At 42.4% G+C, this 17,499-nt stretch overlaps 1 protein-coding gene across 1 annotated transcript in view; it reads right to left on the bottom strand.

Annotated features, from left to right (window-relative positions):
• NRF1 (nuclear respiratory factor 1) overlaps positions 1–17,499 on the bottom strand; it is an 85,769-nt gene that overhangs the window by 36,138 nt on the left and 32,132 nt on the right. Inside the window, exons 6-9 of the mRNA XM_027775873.1 lie at positions 17,149–17,346; positions 15,968–16,069; positions 13,171–13,328; positions 1,053–1,177 (exon numbers count right to left, since the gene is read on the bottom strand). Of these exons, the coding sequence (XP_027631674.1) occupies positions 1,053–1,177; positions 13,171–13,328; positions 15,968–16,069; positions 17,149–17,346 (583 nt within the window). The remainder of the gene's footprint in view (positions 1–1,052; positions 1,178–13,170; positions 13,329–15,967; positions 16,070–17,148; positions 17,347–17,499) is intronic.

Genomic DNA, 17,499 nt, shown 5'->3' with positions numbered 1-17,499 from the left:
GAGAGGTTTTCGCTATAGGGCGCATGCTCTTGCCAGACAGGCAGAGAGAGACATAGAGACAGAAAGTGAGAAATCACCCCCCAGGGGGGATGGTCACGCCACAATCCCTTCTCCTCCATTCTCCTCTCGGGATCTTGGGCACGCACGCACACACGCCCGGCATGAGTTCTAAGCCACCGGGTCCGGGACACGAACCGCGGTCGACTACGTGGGAATCCAGCAACATAGCCATTACGCTAACTGCTGGTTCTCAATTATATGTATATTTTAAAGTTTAAGAAACTGTTGCAGAGTCTCACTGAACACGGCTGGTGCTCCGCTCGGCCCCAGACTCCGGAGGCACTTCATGGCAGCCCGAGTCTCGGCAACTGCCTCCCAGGCCTGCCACAGTAGATCCAAACAGCTGGCTGGAGCAGTACATTTGCTACCATATTTCTACGAATTTTATTCCCTTTGTTTATTCAGGATAGTCACTAATATCCAGGAAGTTAACAAGCTGGGGAAGAAGAGTACGGTGGTGGCAAGTTTTTGGCTAAATCCAGAGGTCCTTGGTGAGGCCACATATAACACAAAGCAGAACCCACAGCCCGGTCCAGAGGAGTAGGTACACCACAGCCCGTGCCTAGCCCTCTGCCAGGGGAAATGGAGGCAGTCAGAACCCTCCACTCTACCATGATGTACCTGCCCACGGGACAGTACCTTCTATAGCAAAAGATGCCGACCTCCTCTATCCCACGGCCCAGCAAAAACCAAAGTGCACCCCATAGCAAATTTTAAAGTACCTCTCAGGAGGTCATGTCACAGCAAAATAACCACATTCTAAATAAACAATTCAATTAGGTAGTGATTATCATTGCCTTTTCCTTTAGGAAACTCCCGCTAGTGAGAAGAATTACAGGCTCCTAGAATTTTCGTGGGCATCAAATGTCTACCAATGAAGAAAAACTCAAACCAAAACTCAGTATCTCTCTGAAGGGTCTGTTGCCAGCTGTGTCAGGAAGGTTTAAGTGGAAATAGGGAAGAAATTCAATAAAATATTTATGCTCTCTTACCATTAGCATCTTGGACTCCAGTAAGTGCTCCGACAGCTGCTGCGGTTTCCCCAGACAGGACGATCTGTCCCCCACCTTGTAAGGTGGCCTCAGCCAGGGTGGCGACAGCATGGGCGGCAGCTTCACTGCAGGGACCGAAGCAGGAGAAGGGATGTGTGAGAGGAATAAAGGTACAGCACTGCAGCAAGCAAAGCATCTTCCAACTCCTTCCCTGATCTCCCCCCGACTCCTTCCAGCAACATATGGTATCAGTGCTAATGGACAGGGGGCCAGGAGCAGTTTGAAAATAATAATCAGTGCTAGAGAGATCTCAAGTCTTACATATTTATAGCACAAACATGGAGTTTTCCTTAAGCCTACACGATGAGTGTTTGAGGACAGGAGGCACACATTCTCATTCTCCTCCTTGTCAGTACCAACTGTGTGCTTGCGAGCCACAGTGGAAGCTCTGATCCATACGTACAATGCGAAAGCCATTTCATTTCGGTTTGTCAATCACAAGGTTTTCTGTTTCGTTTTTCTCTTTACGGTAACACAAGGCAAACCATCCAAGACTCCCTCTTATAGCCAAGGACGGATTATAACATGAGAAGTCAGCAACCTGAACTTCCTACTCAATTAATTTTAAATAATAACAATTTGGTGCATATTCCTGTTTTTCAAATACAAAGTAATAGTTGACTAATATCTTAAAAAGTCTAACTCTTCCCTTTGCTTCACTGTATATATAAAGAGGGCTCAGATGAAGGCTTAAATTTAAAATGGTTACTATAAGCCCAAATATCTTGCTTCTATATAGATTCGATGAATTTAGAATCCGTCCTTTACTGCAAAGCAAACTCTGTAGACTAGAAAGATATTAAGTGTCTATAGTGGGCACTACTCTAGCGGTTTATGTCCCATTTTTCTTTGTTTTTCTTTCTATGTGCTATTACTACGTCTGTAATTACCTATTTATTTTGATTCTACAATCCAACAAACCTTTAGCTGTACTATTGTATCAGGGAAGGGAAAAATTCCTGATAATTGTAAGATATTTGCCATCCAAATATCAGACATATTAAATTGTGAAGAAACGGGTACATTCAGTAACCCTCCTGAGATATAATTAGGTGCCAGTTAGGAATATTATATACTAATTCTACTTAAATTTTTTGAGGAGCCATCATACTGTTTTCCACAGTGGCTGTACACATTTACATTTCTACTAATAGTACATAAGAGTGCCAATTTCTACACATCCTTGCCGAATCTAGTTATTTTCTAATTTTTGGATACTATGTGATAGCTCATAGCTTTGATTTGCATTTCTCTAATTATTAGAGATACTGAGAATCTTTTCATGTGATTATTGGCCATATGGACACATTCTTTGGAGAAATGTCTATTCAAGACCTTTGCCCATTTAAAAATGTTTTTTCTTAAAGAATTATTTTTATTTCACTAAATTTATTTATTTTAATTTGACCAGAGAGGGACAGAGAGAGAGAAAAAGAGAGAGAGAGAAAGCAAGAAAGCAAGTCACCAGGTCCAGGACTCAAATCACAGTCGATCATGTGGGAGACCAGCACCCTTAACCACCATGCCACCTGCCAGTCCCATTTTTAATTTTTTTCTGCTAGAGGATGTGTGCACTTGCCAGAGAGGGACAGAGAGACAGGGAGAGAGAGAGGAGAAAGCACCTCCTAAGGAGAAAGATCATACCAGACACCCATCTCCATCTCTCCTTCCTTTCAGAATTTTGGGCAAACATGCAGATGTCCCCAGAATGTTTCTCTCTCTTTTTTTTTCCAGAGAGATTTTTTACTATAGGGCAGCATTTGCTGAGACACAGGGAGAGACACAGAGAGGAAGTGAGAAATCACCCCTCGGGGGGATGGCCACATCACAATCCTTTATCCTCTTGGGATTTGTGGGCACACACTCACACGTGCCTGGAGTGAGTCTGAAGTCAATGGGTCTGAGACTCAAAGCACAGTCAGCCATGTGGGAATCCAGCATTTTAACCACAATGCCACCTGATGGCCCCGCATCTGGCATGTTTCTTAAACCACTGTGCCTGGGACTTGAATTGAAGGGTTAGTGATGTGAAATCCAGTTAACCACCATGCCACGGGGCTGGCCTAAATTGGTTTGTTTTTAGAGAGAGATTTTTGCTATAGGGCATGTGTGCTCGCCCAAGAGATAAACAGAGAGACAGAAAGCAAGAAATCACCCTCCAAGAGGGATGGCTACACTGTAATTCCTTCTCTCCCATTCTCCTCTCAGAATTTTGAACACGCACATACATGCACCCGGCGTGAGTTTTAAGCTGCCAGGTCCAGGACTCAAACAGCAGTCGACTACATGGGAGTCCAGTGACAAAACCATTATGCCACCCGCTGGTCCCTAAACTGGCTTTTGTTGAGTTTAGGAGCTCTTTCCATGTTCTGGATATCAATCCCTTACCAGATAAATGACTTTCAAGTATTTCCTCCCCACCTTGTGGGTTGCCGTTTTACTCTGTTGACAGATGCACAAATTAAAAGATTTTCCCAAGTCCAATTTACTTATTTTTTTCTTTTGCTGCCGGTGTTTTTGGTATCATACCCACGAAATTGCTTCCAATGTCATGTACCTTTATTGAGATCTTTCTCTTTTTTTCCTTCTTATTTATTGCCAGGGGGCACATGTGCTTACAAGAGATAGAGAAAATAGCCGCTAATGGGGCTCAGTCATGCTGCACTATTTTCTCCTTCCTGTCAGAATTTTGGACATGTATATACATGTGCCTGGTATGTTTTTCAAGCCCACAGGGCTGAGACTCAAACCACAGATAGCCACGTGGGACCCAGCTCCAAATACAGCACTTACTGCAGGGCCACTCCGTTCCTTCCCTTTTTAAAAGTTTACTTATTTTGTGAAAGGGAGAGAAAGATAGCTTCAATTGGGTCTCACCATGCTGTACCCAGGACCACAGTTGCATGCAGGCACTCCATGTGTGCTTGAGTAGACCTGGGAGTTGAGCCAGGGACTTCCATGGAGCTCTAGAGTCACATGGTGGTACCCTACAGCCCACCCACTCTGGCTGGTTCAAGATCTTTCTTACTCCCTGACCCTCTATTTCTAGAGGGTGTGTATGCTTGGGAGAGAGGGAGGGAGGGAGGGAGGGGGAGAGATGGAGAGAGAGGGAGAGAGGGGGAGAGGGGGAGAGGGAGAGAGGGAGGGAGGGAGGGAGAGAGAGAGAGAGAGAGAGAGAGAAAGTGCACCTCCAATGGGGCATGCCTACACTGCAATCCTTTTTCTGCCATTTCTCCATCCCACAGGAAATGTACGTGGTATATTTTTTAGGCCACCAGGGCTGAGATTAGAATTGTGAGATCAGATAAATGGGATCCGGCTCCCTATGCACAGTGCTTAAATTAAATATTGTGCTACACAGCCAGCCCAGATCTTTATTTCTTCACTGTTTCTAGTGACTCGAGTGCTCCTTATTTTAAAAAATCATTATTTATTTATTTATTTATTTATTTATATTTTAATTTTACCAGAGATACACAACACAGAGAGAGAGACAGAGAGAGAGGAAAGTGAGAAAGCAAGCTGCCAGATCTAGGACTCAAACTGTGGTTGGCCACGTGCGAATACAGCCTCAATACAACATCTGCTAGTCCCTTTATTCCCTTTTATAAAAAAAGGATTACTTATTGAGAAAAATAGAGTCTTGCTGTGACCCACCCGCAGCCGCAGCCAGTCCCAGATCATGGACGTGTGTGTGCCTCACATACTCAAGGAGGGTTCCAGATGTGAACCCAGAACCTTCCCATGTGGGTCAGTCAGCATCACTGACTGACAGCTCTTTTTTGGTGAGCTCCTCTTTTTTTTTTTTTCTTTTTTTAAATTTATTCATTCATTTATTTTACTTTGACCAGAGCGAGACAGAGAGAGAGAGGGAGAGAAAGTGGGAAAGCAAGCCACCAGTTCTGAGACTTGAACCATGGTCGGCCATGTGGGAGTCCAGCACCTTTAACCATCATGCCACTTGCCAGCCTCCTGACTGCACATTTTACTGCTGCACTATGGTCCAGCCTACTTCTGTTTTTTTTTTTTTTCTTAAGAATTATTTTATTTTATTTGCTGTCACTATTTTATTTTATTTTAATTTTTTTTTTTTTAAGTTGACCAGAGAGAGACAGAGAGAGAAGGAAAGTGAGAAAGCAAGCTGCCAGGTTCAGGATTTGAACTGCAGTCAGCCATATGGGAGTCCAGCTGCCTTAACCACCATGCCACCTGCCAGCCCCTGGTCTGGCCTATTTCTTTACATACAGTTTTTATAGTCTGCTTTTTACACTTAACATTGTTTTTCTCAGAGTCCAGCTGCCTTAAATTATTCACAATAAAAAAAATTATTCACAATAATAAATTAAATGCAAAATTGTTTATCTTTCCCTTTTTTCTAGTTGTTTAACTATGCTTCCATGTAGAAGAGAGAAACAAAATTTAATTTCTGGGTTTCTTTGATTTTTCGAGGTCACGATTATTTATTTATTTTCTTTTTTGGAGAGGTTTTTGCTATAGGGTGCATGCACTTGCCAGAAAGACAGAGACATAGAGATAGGAAATGAGAAATCACCCCCCAGGGGGGATGGCCACGCCACAATCCCTTCTCCTCCTTTCTCCTCTCAGGATCTTGGGCACGCACGCACACATGCGAGGCATGAGTATAAGCCACCGGGTCCAGGACTCCAACTGCGGTCGACTATGTGGGAGTACATTGACATAGCCATTACACTAACTGCAGGTCCCCTCGAGGTCACGATTATTTATTTTAAATGTATTTGCTCCTCAGGACCAGCAGATGGGATAATGGTTACGTCACTGGACTCCCATGTAGTTAACCATGATTCAAGTCCTGGGCCCAGAAGCTTAAAACTCACGCTAGGTACATTTGTGTGCGTGCCCAAAATCCCAAGAGGAGAATGGAGAAGGGATTGCGGTGTGGCCATCCCCCCCAGGGGGTGAGTTCTTGTTTTCTGTCTTTCTGTCTCTCTCTGTTTCTCTGGCAAGCACATGATCCCTATAGCAAAAATCTCTCTTAAAAAAAAAAAGAAAGAAAAAAATTGATTTGTTTCCTTAATTTAAAAAATGGGATTAAGAAACTGAGCAAAAAACTAACCAGAATCAAAGCATTTACATGCCACACATCCATATCTTTGAGACCTGTGATCATACATCTTGTCTGAATTCTAAGCTAGGCAGTACACAAGGTCTGTCATGGAAACTCAGAGACAAAGGGGTTACTACTAGGGCTGCTCTTCATACTTCTCGTGGTGAATTTTAATTTTCGAGTGCTTTATGGGTATTTCTCAGAGATGGTGTGATGGATGATTACTTAGTGCCTAGGCCCTTAATTTTAGTATTTTTCTAATAAACTCGTGTCAATAAATAACACTACCAAATTTTGCAGACCCAGTATCACTGATTAATGATAAAACAAAATTTATACTCTGAGCTGAGAATTTATGGGAAGTAGAAAAGTGTATTCTTTGGATAAAGCTACAGCTATGTAGTATACTGGAGAAACAAGCTGGTACATGAGAATTGTTTACATGGACATAGGATCTTTGTTTTCAAGTTACCTCAGTGACTGCTCATTCCCTACCATGATTTACAATTTTCTTTTCTTTTCTTTTTTTTTTTTTTTTGAACAGTCTAGGATGACTGACATCCTGCCTCTATTGTCCACGGAGGACACATGCTTACAGTGTGAGTTTCATAGGCAACAAAGTGTCAGGCCAGCCAGCTCCCAAGGCCTGACCCAAAAGTGTACATGCATCCGACCACACCTGTCTTATTTCACCTGAAGCTCTAAACAGCTAAAGTTACCTTATTTAATACCTTTCTAAAATATGGTGTGGTAGAAAAAAAAACAAAAAACAAGCAACAATTACCTTAAACTATCTAGAATGCCAGGGATAGAGAGTCCAATCAGGGTGACAGGATGACAGGTCGGTAAGGTTAGTTATCCCCCGCCCAACAGGGGTCAGGGGTGAAGCATCTGATGGGTGTGTCTTTACACGGGTCATACAGACATGACGACTCCTTGTGGTCAGCAGGCCTATCATTTCCAAAACAATTCTAACCATTTATACTGCACTTCATGGAAAATGACCTAACTGAACTGCCAAAGAGTACCTTTACTTAAAAAGGTGAATAGTGGAGCCAGCAGGTGGTGCACGGGTTAAGGTGCTGGAGGGCTACAGTTTGAGTCCTGGACCTGGTGGCTTGTTTTCTTACCCCACAACCCCGACTTTTATCTTTCTCTGGTGAGCATGTATGCCCAGTAGCAATTTAATTTCTTTTAAATTAAAAAAAATAATAAATTAAATTAAATAAATAATTCTTTTAAAAAATGTGAAGTGTTTAAAATGATCATGACCTTACAATTTTTAGAAAAGTCATTTCCAGACCAGAGCTACCAGTGAGAAGTTCCCATCAACTTTTTATTGTAAGTGTCTAACCTTTATCTATAGGAGAGAAGAGGAGGTGTATACCATACATTCCCTCCATCTCCAGAGAAGATTCTAAGTGCCTATCCCATATTATTGGATAATAGCAAGCAGTTTATATATTGAAGCCACATTTAATAATGGCTCTAATTTTCAATCAATAATATGTCCTTAACCACCATGCCACCTGCTGGCCCATAATATTGACTTTTTTTTTTTTTTTTGAGAGGTTTTTGCTACAGGGTGCATGCACTCACCAGAAAGCTAGAGACAGACAAAGAGACAGAAAGCAAGTAATCACCCCCCAGGGGGAATGGCCATGCCACAATCCCCTCTCCTCCATTCTCCTCTCTTGGGCATACACACACGTGTCCGGCATGCGTTTACGCCAACGGGACTGGGACTCGAATTGCGATCAAATACATGGGAGTCCAGCAACATAACCATTATGCAAACTGCTGGTCCCAATAATATTTACATTTTTAAAAAGTGAATTTTTCTTTAAAAATACAGTTCACTTATTATTATTATCATAAGACTTTTTTTGGTTTCCTATAGATTACATACACTTGCCAAAGAGAGAGAGAAAGTGAGAAATCATCCCACAAGAGAGGATGGTCATGTCACAATCCCCTCTATTCCATTCCCTTCTCGGGATTTTGGGGCATGTATGCATGTGTGCCCAGTGCGATTTTCAAGCTGCTGCATCTAGGACTTAAAACACATATTTAGACATGTGGGATCCAGCCACCTTAACCTCTCTGCCATCTGCTGGTCTGGTTCACTTCTTTTTTAAGCAAAATCTTCATAGCAAAACAAAGACACATTCTAAACTCCTTGCGAGGAGGACTTGATCTAAGCCATGTGCTTCCCCACGGAGCTGTGTGCAGTAAGCGCACAGTAGGTGCTGTGTAGTCGGTGGCTGTGACACAGTAGAAGTGAGCTTCTTCTAAGGTAAATGCAGATTCTGCCTACTCACCCACAGCATGGTCTCTATATGTAAGCACTGCCCAAGGTACATTTAAGAACTGATGTTGCATAAGAACGTGTAAGGCCCAGCTGCGATGGTGCTCTCTGCTCTGTAGGCTGGGACACATGAGAGGCCTGGGTTTGGTTCCTAGCCCAACTGACAACTGAGCATGGTGGTATGCACCGTGATCCCAACAACTTGGGGAAGCTGAGGCAGTAGGACCGCCAGCTTGAGGGAGGCTTGAGCAACATCATGAGAGCCTATCTGAAGAAGAACCAGGTAAGGCAGTGTGCACCTGTGGTCCCAGCTCCTCAGGAGCCTGAGGCAGGAGGACTGCAAAACAGCAAGAAATACCTTGTCTTTAAGACAAAAATAAAGAAACTATATGTCCCATGATCTTAGCCAAAGAACAGGAACCTGAAGTTGATAAACTATGCAAATCAAGTAAATGATATCACTTCCTTTCTTCTCTAGTTGTTCAGACTGAACAGCTCAATTTTCTTTAAGCTGTGATGCTTTGCTCTTCATTTATTCACTTTGATTCCCTCCCTACATTCTTCCAAAAAGTTCTGACTTACCCTTATATTGAAAACTAAAATTAACAAATCTTTAGGTTTTTATTTTTTCAAATAATTATTTTAATTTTATTAATCAGAATTATTATTTTTCTTAATCTGACCAGAGAGAATCAAATGAGACAGGGAGAGAGAGAAAGGGAAAATGAGAAAGCAAACTGACACGTCCAAGACTCGAACTGAGGTCGACCAAGTGGGAATCCAGTGCCAGTCCCAGTGTTTAGGTTTTTAAATGACAATCCCTCCTACCCCTTTGGGTTGTCATGAAGCCAGGTGGGCTAATGGATGAGGAGCCCAGGGCCCTTGTTCTGACTTGTACAAATATGGTTGAAAAACAATTCTGTCCTGCATCTGTCCTGATCCCCCTGTCTTCTTAGCCCCCCACCTGCCATTACACTCAGCACCCCTGTCCCTTCTCAGCCTGTGCCTACATCTGCTGTTTACCGTGCAGAGGTGCAGGTGGTTATTAGAGAACCATGCTTGTTCCATCTGTACCTGAAACAGACAGGCTGAGGGGGGCAAATGATAAAAATCACTTAGTAACCATAGGAACAAAGGCCAGTTTTCTCCATGTATCTTTCATTGAGATGGCTTCTGATAAATTCTGTGGACATGCTAGGAGTGTAGGGATTCTGTGGACATGCTATGAGTGTAGGTAATAAAGGGTCCCACTGAGTCTCATCCACAGAAAAGCTAATACCAAGAGCTTGTGTCCCAAGTCCAACTCTCCTAAGACATTAGATAGTGAGTCACTTCTCTAGGATTCAGAAAGCTTCTGGTATTCCCCCTAAGAGCTTCCTATGGCTTATTCTTGCTGCCAGGCTCAGTTTCTTTACCTTCAGCAGAAGCTACAATTTACCACCCCCAAGACTCATTGGGGCACTGAACTATCTGATTGCAAACAGATTTCAACATCTCTTTACTCCTACGTGCCACAGTGAACCACATTCTCCTTCCTTTGGAGTAAACACTGTGGCCACCTCAGCTGCATCTGAGTTTGTTAACAAGGCCTCAGGGGATGCCATTACCCTCGCTGCCTTTAGAAATAAGCCCCGGTCCTTACAGCAAAGGGAGTCAGCATGTGCCTCATATTTTCCACCATGCACAGGGTTCCCAGGACACTCACACTTCACCGGAAGATCCAAGGTAGTCTCAGGGAAATCAAGTCTTGCTGGTCTTTAAGGAGGGCCTATTATGACCCGTGCTTCACTGAGGGGTTATCAAACTAAAGGGAGGGAGGTGGACACTCTGGTCATGCCTTTAAGGAAGTTTCTTTGGTGTCCTCTTTTAAAGAAAGGAGTGGGATTCAACAAAATTAAATGAAATAAAATGTTCATATTACTGAAAAGCTACGTGGTTCAATGGACTGAGAAAGAGGTTTCAATCCTAGGTCACATAGGGACTTGCTTAGATAACTCTGAGAGGAAAGAGCGTGTGTGTGTGTGTGTGCGCGCGCAAGCACATTTCAGTTTTCTATTCCTAATCAACCACTGAATCCCGGCCATACTTTAAAATCGGTCACTTTTTCTCCATTCTTACTACCTGAGTTTCCAATCCTATAACAAGTTACACCCAGATTGCCTCTTCTAAGCTCTTCTCATTCTCATCGATTCTGCATAGACACATCTTAAAATGTAATTTAAATCGGGCAGGCAGATAGTGTGGCGATTACGTCGCTAGACTCCCACATGGCTGACTATGATATGAGTCCCAGACCTAGTAGTTTGAAAATCATGCTGGGTGTGTGTGCGTCCATCCCTGAGATCCTGAGAAGAGAATGGAGAAGGGGTTACAGCATGGCCATCCCCCTGGGGGGCGATTTCTCACTTTCCCTCTCACTGTCTCTGTCTCTTTCTCTGTCAACTGCCCGTACCTCTAAGTCAAAAACCTCTTAAAGAGAGAAAGCATTTTAAATAGTTAAATACTAATAACTGTAATTCCCAATTTGCCAATTATAGGCTGAACATTGTTTTATGTGATAACAATTTTTCTTTCTTTTTTTTTTTTTTTTTGAGAGTTTTTTTGCTATAGGGCATGTGTACTTGCCAGAAAGACAGAGAGATAGAAAGCGAGAAATTATCCCCCCAGGGGAGAGGGCCACACCACAACCCCTTCTCCTCCATTCTCCTCTCAGGATATTGGGCATGTATGCACATGCGCCTGGCGTGAGTTTAAGCCACTGGGTCAGGGACTCTAACTGTGGTCGACTACATGGGAGTCCAGCAACATAGCCATTACGCCAACTGCTGGTCCTAGGTAAAAGCTTTTCTTTTAAGGATTATTTTATTTAATTTCATTTATTATCCCCCCCCCTTTTTTGGGGAGAGATATTTTCCCTATAGGGCATGTGTACTTGCTGGAGACATAGGAAGAAACAAAGACAGAAAGCAAAAAAATCACTCCCCAGGAGGATGGCCACGCCACAATCCCTTCTCCTCTATTTTCCTTTTGAGATGTTGGGCACATGTGTGCATGAACACACATACATGCACACACCCATACACCTAGTATGAGTTTGTAAGTCTCTAGGTCCAGGATTCAAACTGCAGTTGACTACATGGGAGTCCCGCAATGTAACCATTACACCATCTGCTGGTCCTTATTATCATTGTTTTTTAATTTGACCAGAGATACACAGAGAGAGCGGGAAAGTGAGAAAGCAAGCTAGCAGGTCTGGGACACAAACAGCGATCGGCATATGGGAATGCAGTGCCTTAACCACTACACCACCTGCAGGCCCTGATGAGAGTTTCATATACATCATTTCATAGACTCTTTTTGAGTCTGTGATAAATATTTTTCTCATCACAATGATGAAGAAACAAAGGTTTAGGTGTTAAGTTCCTTAAAAGCAGTAAGTGGTAGAACTAGGCTTCAAACTTGAATCTAAGTGACCTTGGAACCCTCTTCTCAACCACTTTACTATACTGCCTATACTGTGTAAATTGTGCACAAAACTGCCATGGCTTTCTAGTATTTACTAAAATCAATCTCAAAGTAAGCCCATTTTTCTATTTGCTGAGGAGGGTGACTTCCCTGTGAACTACAATGTTCACAGTCTATACAGCAAGTTTAATAGTGACTTACACTCAAATGATGATGTTTGCTCAGTATTTTACTTAAATCGGTTTCCCCAGTAAGAGTAGGATTTCTTTAAGGGCAGAAATTGATGTTAAAGCACTCTCTCTCTCTCTTTTTAAAGCATTCTTTATTTACAACCTTACCCAGTGGAGTGGTGGCACTTGTCGAGAGTTCAGTGATGACCCAAGAGCCGCTGAGCACAATGGTTAACGGCAGCCCTGGCTGCACGCCAGGCACTGATCTAAGGCTCTCACATGGAATTTTGATCCAGTTCTTAGTACCTCACAAGGCAGGTACTGCTATTACCGCTTTTTCCTCATTTTACAGAACAGGAGAGGCTGGTCACTGAAAGTTCCAAGAAATTGCCCAAGGTCCAATAGCTAGTAAGTGACAGAGCTGGGCTTTAAATCCAGCTAGCCTGGCTTCAAGGACCACACTCCTAACTACTAATTAAAATCACTGGGACCACTGAAAATAAAATTGTCTCAGGAATGAAGCAGAATGATACAGGGTTGATCCTTCCTGTCAACAACCAGTCAAAGGAACCAAAAGGTTCGATTTTTCTTGATGAGAACTTAATATAAGCAAGCCAGCCTATTAAGACAGTATCAGAGGGGCCGAGAATGTTAATTTCCCACTGTCAGTTGTGACAGGCTGAAGTACAACATTTCTCTTCCCATGGCCTTCACAGTACTCATTTGTGACCCTCGTTTTTTGTTTTAAAGTTTTTGCTGTAGTGTGTGCATTCGCTGGAGAGAGGAAGAGAGAAAGAGAGGGGAGGGGAGTGAGAAGTCACTCCCCCCAGAGGGGATGACAATGCCACAGTCCCTTCTCCTCCACTCTTCTCTTGGGATTTTGGGCACGCATGTACGTGTACCCTGTATCATTTTCAAGCCTCTGGGTTAAGGACTCAAACCACAAAGCTGGTCATGTGGGATTTGGCCACTTCACCACGCCGTCGGCGAGCCCGTGATGCTCATTTATTCCCTCATGCCTGCTTCTACCTGTTAAGTGCCATGGTGACCGTAGCTCCCTGCTGCATCTCCTGAGACGCTGCCACTGCAGCCTCTGCCAATGATGCTACAGCTTGGGTGGCCTCTGATGCTTGCGTCGTCTGGATGGTCATCTCACCTCCCTGTAACGTGGCCCAATTTTGTTCCACCTGAGGCAGAAAGAAAAAGATACTAAAAAAATCAAAGCCACAAAGAGTTTGGTTTAAAAATTATTTTTTCTAATAAATACATATGTTTTTAGTACATATATACTTTTAAATTAACTTGACCTACAATGCTAAGACAAGACCAGGGTCTTTAGTATGCTCTCTTCTGTGTAAAAAAGGAGATACACATTTCCTTACATTTGCATAATACTAGGACGACATATGAAAACACTGAAACTATTGTTCTTATTGTGTGTGGGAGGGTGGGAACTTAAGAAACAGGCTGGAGGGAGACAAAAAGACAGACTTTCTCTGCATACTTAAAAGTTATTTTTTTATTTTGAACTACATCAATATATTACCTATTCAAAAATGAAGTAATTTTTTTGAATTAGCAATAAATGTAATTATAAACAATTCATTAATAACATATATTATAGTTTTGAAAATTGCTGAGAGTAAATTTTAAGTGTTCTCATTACCAAAAAATAAGCATGTGAAGCAATGACTATATTACTTAGCTCCATTTAGCCACTCCACAATGTATACATATTTCAAAACATGTACATGATAAATATATACAATTTTTACCTGTCATTCAATACATAAAGTTAAAGGATATAAAATAGATCATAAGAAACAGATCATGGAAAAAGAAAAAAATTCGAACTCTATCAAAAGAAATATAATCCCAGTCCTTCAGACCCTCCGACCTATTTCTTATGTGTCTTTGCAGGAATATCTTCTCTACATGCAAGCGTATTTACACATATACACACAACTATTTCCTCTTTCTACTCCCAATCCTTTTAAAAAATTAGAATGGTAGCATATTACTCAACATATGAAATTATTCCATTTTGGAACATATAAAACTGCTATATTCATTCATGATTCATAATAATGGCTGAACAGTACTGTGATATACAGAAACACCATGATTTATTTAACTAGCCATCTTTATTAAAAGATAGTTTCTAGTCTTTTATTATTACAAACAGTGCTGATGAATATACTTATATATGTATATGCTATTTTATATAGCATATGTGAGTATTATTTATAGGGTTAATTCCTACATATATAATTATAGATCAAAGTTCTTTTGCATTTTTATTTCAGAAGTAAAACATCAAACTCAACAAAAACAAATAAAAAAAGGTTTTAATGTAGTAAAAAAACCTGCTTTTAAAAAAATAATTATTTTACTTAAATTTATTTATTTGCTTATTTTTTAATTTGACCAGAGAGGGAGAGGAAGAGAGGGAGAGAGGGAGAGAGGGAGAGAGGGAGAGAAGGAGAGAGGGAGAGAGAGGGGGGGAGGGAGAAAGAGGGAGAGAGAGGGGGAGAGAGGGGAAGAGAGAGAGAGCAAGTTGCCAAGTCCAGCACTCGAACTGCGGTTGGCCATGTGGGAGCCTGGTGCCCCTAACCACCAAGTCACCTGCTGGCCCCCAAAAACTGCTTTCTTTTTAATGGAGGAGAAATTATGGTTTCACAAAAATGTCTCCAGATATTACCAATGTTCCTCTGGCCTCTTGTAACTATTCAGATATTGAGTATTTTTACCACACTCAGCCTCCAAATGGTCCTTCTCCTATATATAACAATGTAACTGGATGTGGAAGCCATTGTGATCAAACAGTAAGTGCTCTTGCTGGTAAGGTTGGGATGATAAAAAGACCTTACAACTTCTGAAAGTATAGGTATCATTTATAAAGTACTTCCTGTACTGTATGAGAAAAGATGTTAAGTATAAGGAGGTAGAATGTTTCTTTTCTTTAAATCTGCTAGAGGGTGTATGTGCTAGCTAAAGAGACAGAGACAGAGACAGAGAGAGAGAGATGGAAAGTGAGAAAGCACCCCATCAAGGGGCATGGCTACACTGCAATCTTTTCTCCATTTCTCCTTTCGGGATTCTGGTCAAGCATGCACAGGCACCCGGCATGATATTCAAGCCAACAGGTCAGGGACTCAAAACCACAGTTAGTCACATGGGATCCAGTGTCTTAGTCACCACACCACCTACTGGCCCTGTCAGCTCTAGTTTTAATAAACCAATTTATTTTCTATAAAGCCTCAAACAAAATTCTTTGGGACTCACAGTATAAAAGTATGAAAGGGATCCCTTTTGATCGATTATACAAAATGCTGTATTGCAAATGTAAAATTGTCACGTTCCTGACAGTTGTGTTTGAGACATAATAATGCATGAATTTCAATGGTTATAATTAATATATATAGCATAAAATACTTTCTGAAACCATTCTGATCCAATGCTAATTAATGTTTAAAAAAGAATGCCATAGGCCAGCTACAGTGGTGCACCAGGAACAAAACAATCCTCATGCTGAAGCCATATGGGGAGTCCCGGATTCCTTTCCCAGGAGCTCTCTGTATACATGGGCTGTGCATATGCATGCCTGTGATTCTGGCTGGCTAGGGCTGGGGGTGGGGTCAAAGCACAGTGCAGGGGTTCTACTGGACAAACCTGTCTGTCTGTCTGTCTCATGGAATGAATAAATGAATAAACTTAAAGAACTAATAATGCTACAGATGTGTAGGCTATTTACTCATTTGGACCCTTATTTCTCCCATGTCTGTATATTCAAATAGTGAAGAAGATGCAGATAGAATTTTCTTACCTCTCCGTCGGCCACAGCAGAATAATTCACCTGGGCAACAGTGACTGTGGTGGGCAATTCTGAAGCATCAGCTAATGTGGCTACTGTTGCCCCTGTCCCAACCTAAAGAAAAATACAGAAGGTGGTATCAGTGGATGGATCTTTCTACCTCTCCTTTACTCAGAAGCTAAGATGCATTTAACCCCAGATTCTGCACAGATATATGGTAAGTGATGCTCTGTGATATGAAATGAGTTAATAAATCATCTCAGAAACTTACTTATGTTTTGGAATTTTACCTTAAATGAATAAATTGGTAGGTATTAGAGGAACCATCACATTTCGCACCCCCAGTACCCAGTGTCAGTAAACCAAATATTTACTCTGATCCCAATCTGAACATTCTAGCTATTAATAAACTGATAAGAAGATGTAATTGAGGGGACCAGCAGTTGGTGTAATGGCTAGGTCACTGGACTCCCATGTAGTTGACCGCAGTTTGAGTCCCAAACTGGGTGGCTTAAAACTCACGCCAGGCGCGTGTGCATGTGTAACCAAGATCCCGAGAAGAAGGGATTGCGGCGTGACCATCCCCCCCCGCGGGGTGATTCCTCGATTTCTGTCTCTCTTTGTCTTTCTGGCGAGCACACATGCCCTATAGCAAAAACCTCTCCAAATAAATAAATAAATACATACATAAATAAAGAAGATGTAATACTCCCTGTCATTGATGGTAAAACAGTATTTAATTAAAAAAGAAGCCACCCCTTTCCCTCACCCCAGAAGGTACATGCACTTGCCAGAGAGAGACGAGAGAAGGAGAGGGTGCAGTCACATTGTAATATTTCCCAAATCCTGCCTGGGTGTGTTTTTCAAGCCACCAGGGCTAGGATTCCAACCATGCACTTGGCCGTATGGGAACTAGCCCCCTTAACCACCAGGTCACAGGGCTGGCCCAAGTAGCCATCCTAAAGTGCTTTGTTTTGGAAATGTCCAGGAAAGCTACTCGTAGCTCTGCAGTTAGCACGATGCGTGCAGTTTAAAATATTCTTCAGAAATCAACTTCAGATGGGAAGATCTACAGGAGCCACAGAAAGTTCACACCAAAGCTTGCAAAAAAAGAAAAACTTCCTTGTGTCTGAATGAAGTGCCCTCTGACCCAGCTCAGAGAGCACCGCCTGGCAGATGCTGGGTTTACTCACCTGGATAAGCGAAACAGTGCCATCAGGGTTACTAAAGGTTTGGACTACTGTCTGTGACGGTACGAGGTGGGCTATACTGTGTGTGGCTGTGGCCTGTGTCTGTGTTTGCTGATCTTCAAAAGCGTATAAAAGGTCCTCCCGCCCATGCTGCTTATAACAGTTTTTAACGATGGTCCGTAGTGCCTGGGTCCATGAAACCTGTCACCAAAGACCAGAGAATCACATTAATTCACATAGAATTTAGTTCTACTAGGGAAGCCGCGCGGGGCGCCCGGCGGAAGCCGCGCGGGGGGCACGGGAGCTCATGCCCCCGGAGCGGCAGCGCCCGCCAACGAAAGAAAGCCCCTGCAG

The sequence above is a fragment of the Tupaia chinensis genome, unplaced genomic scaffold (assembly GCF_000334495.1).
Source record: "Tupaia chinensis unplaced genomic scaffold, TupChi_1.0 Scaffold000610_1, whole genome shotgun sequence".
Classification (NCBI taxonomy): domain Eukaryota; kingdom Metazoa; phylum Chordata; class Mammalia; order Scandentia; family Tupaiidae; genus Tupaia; species Tupaia belangeri.
This window is presented reverse-complemented; position numbering and strand designations above follow the sequence as displayed.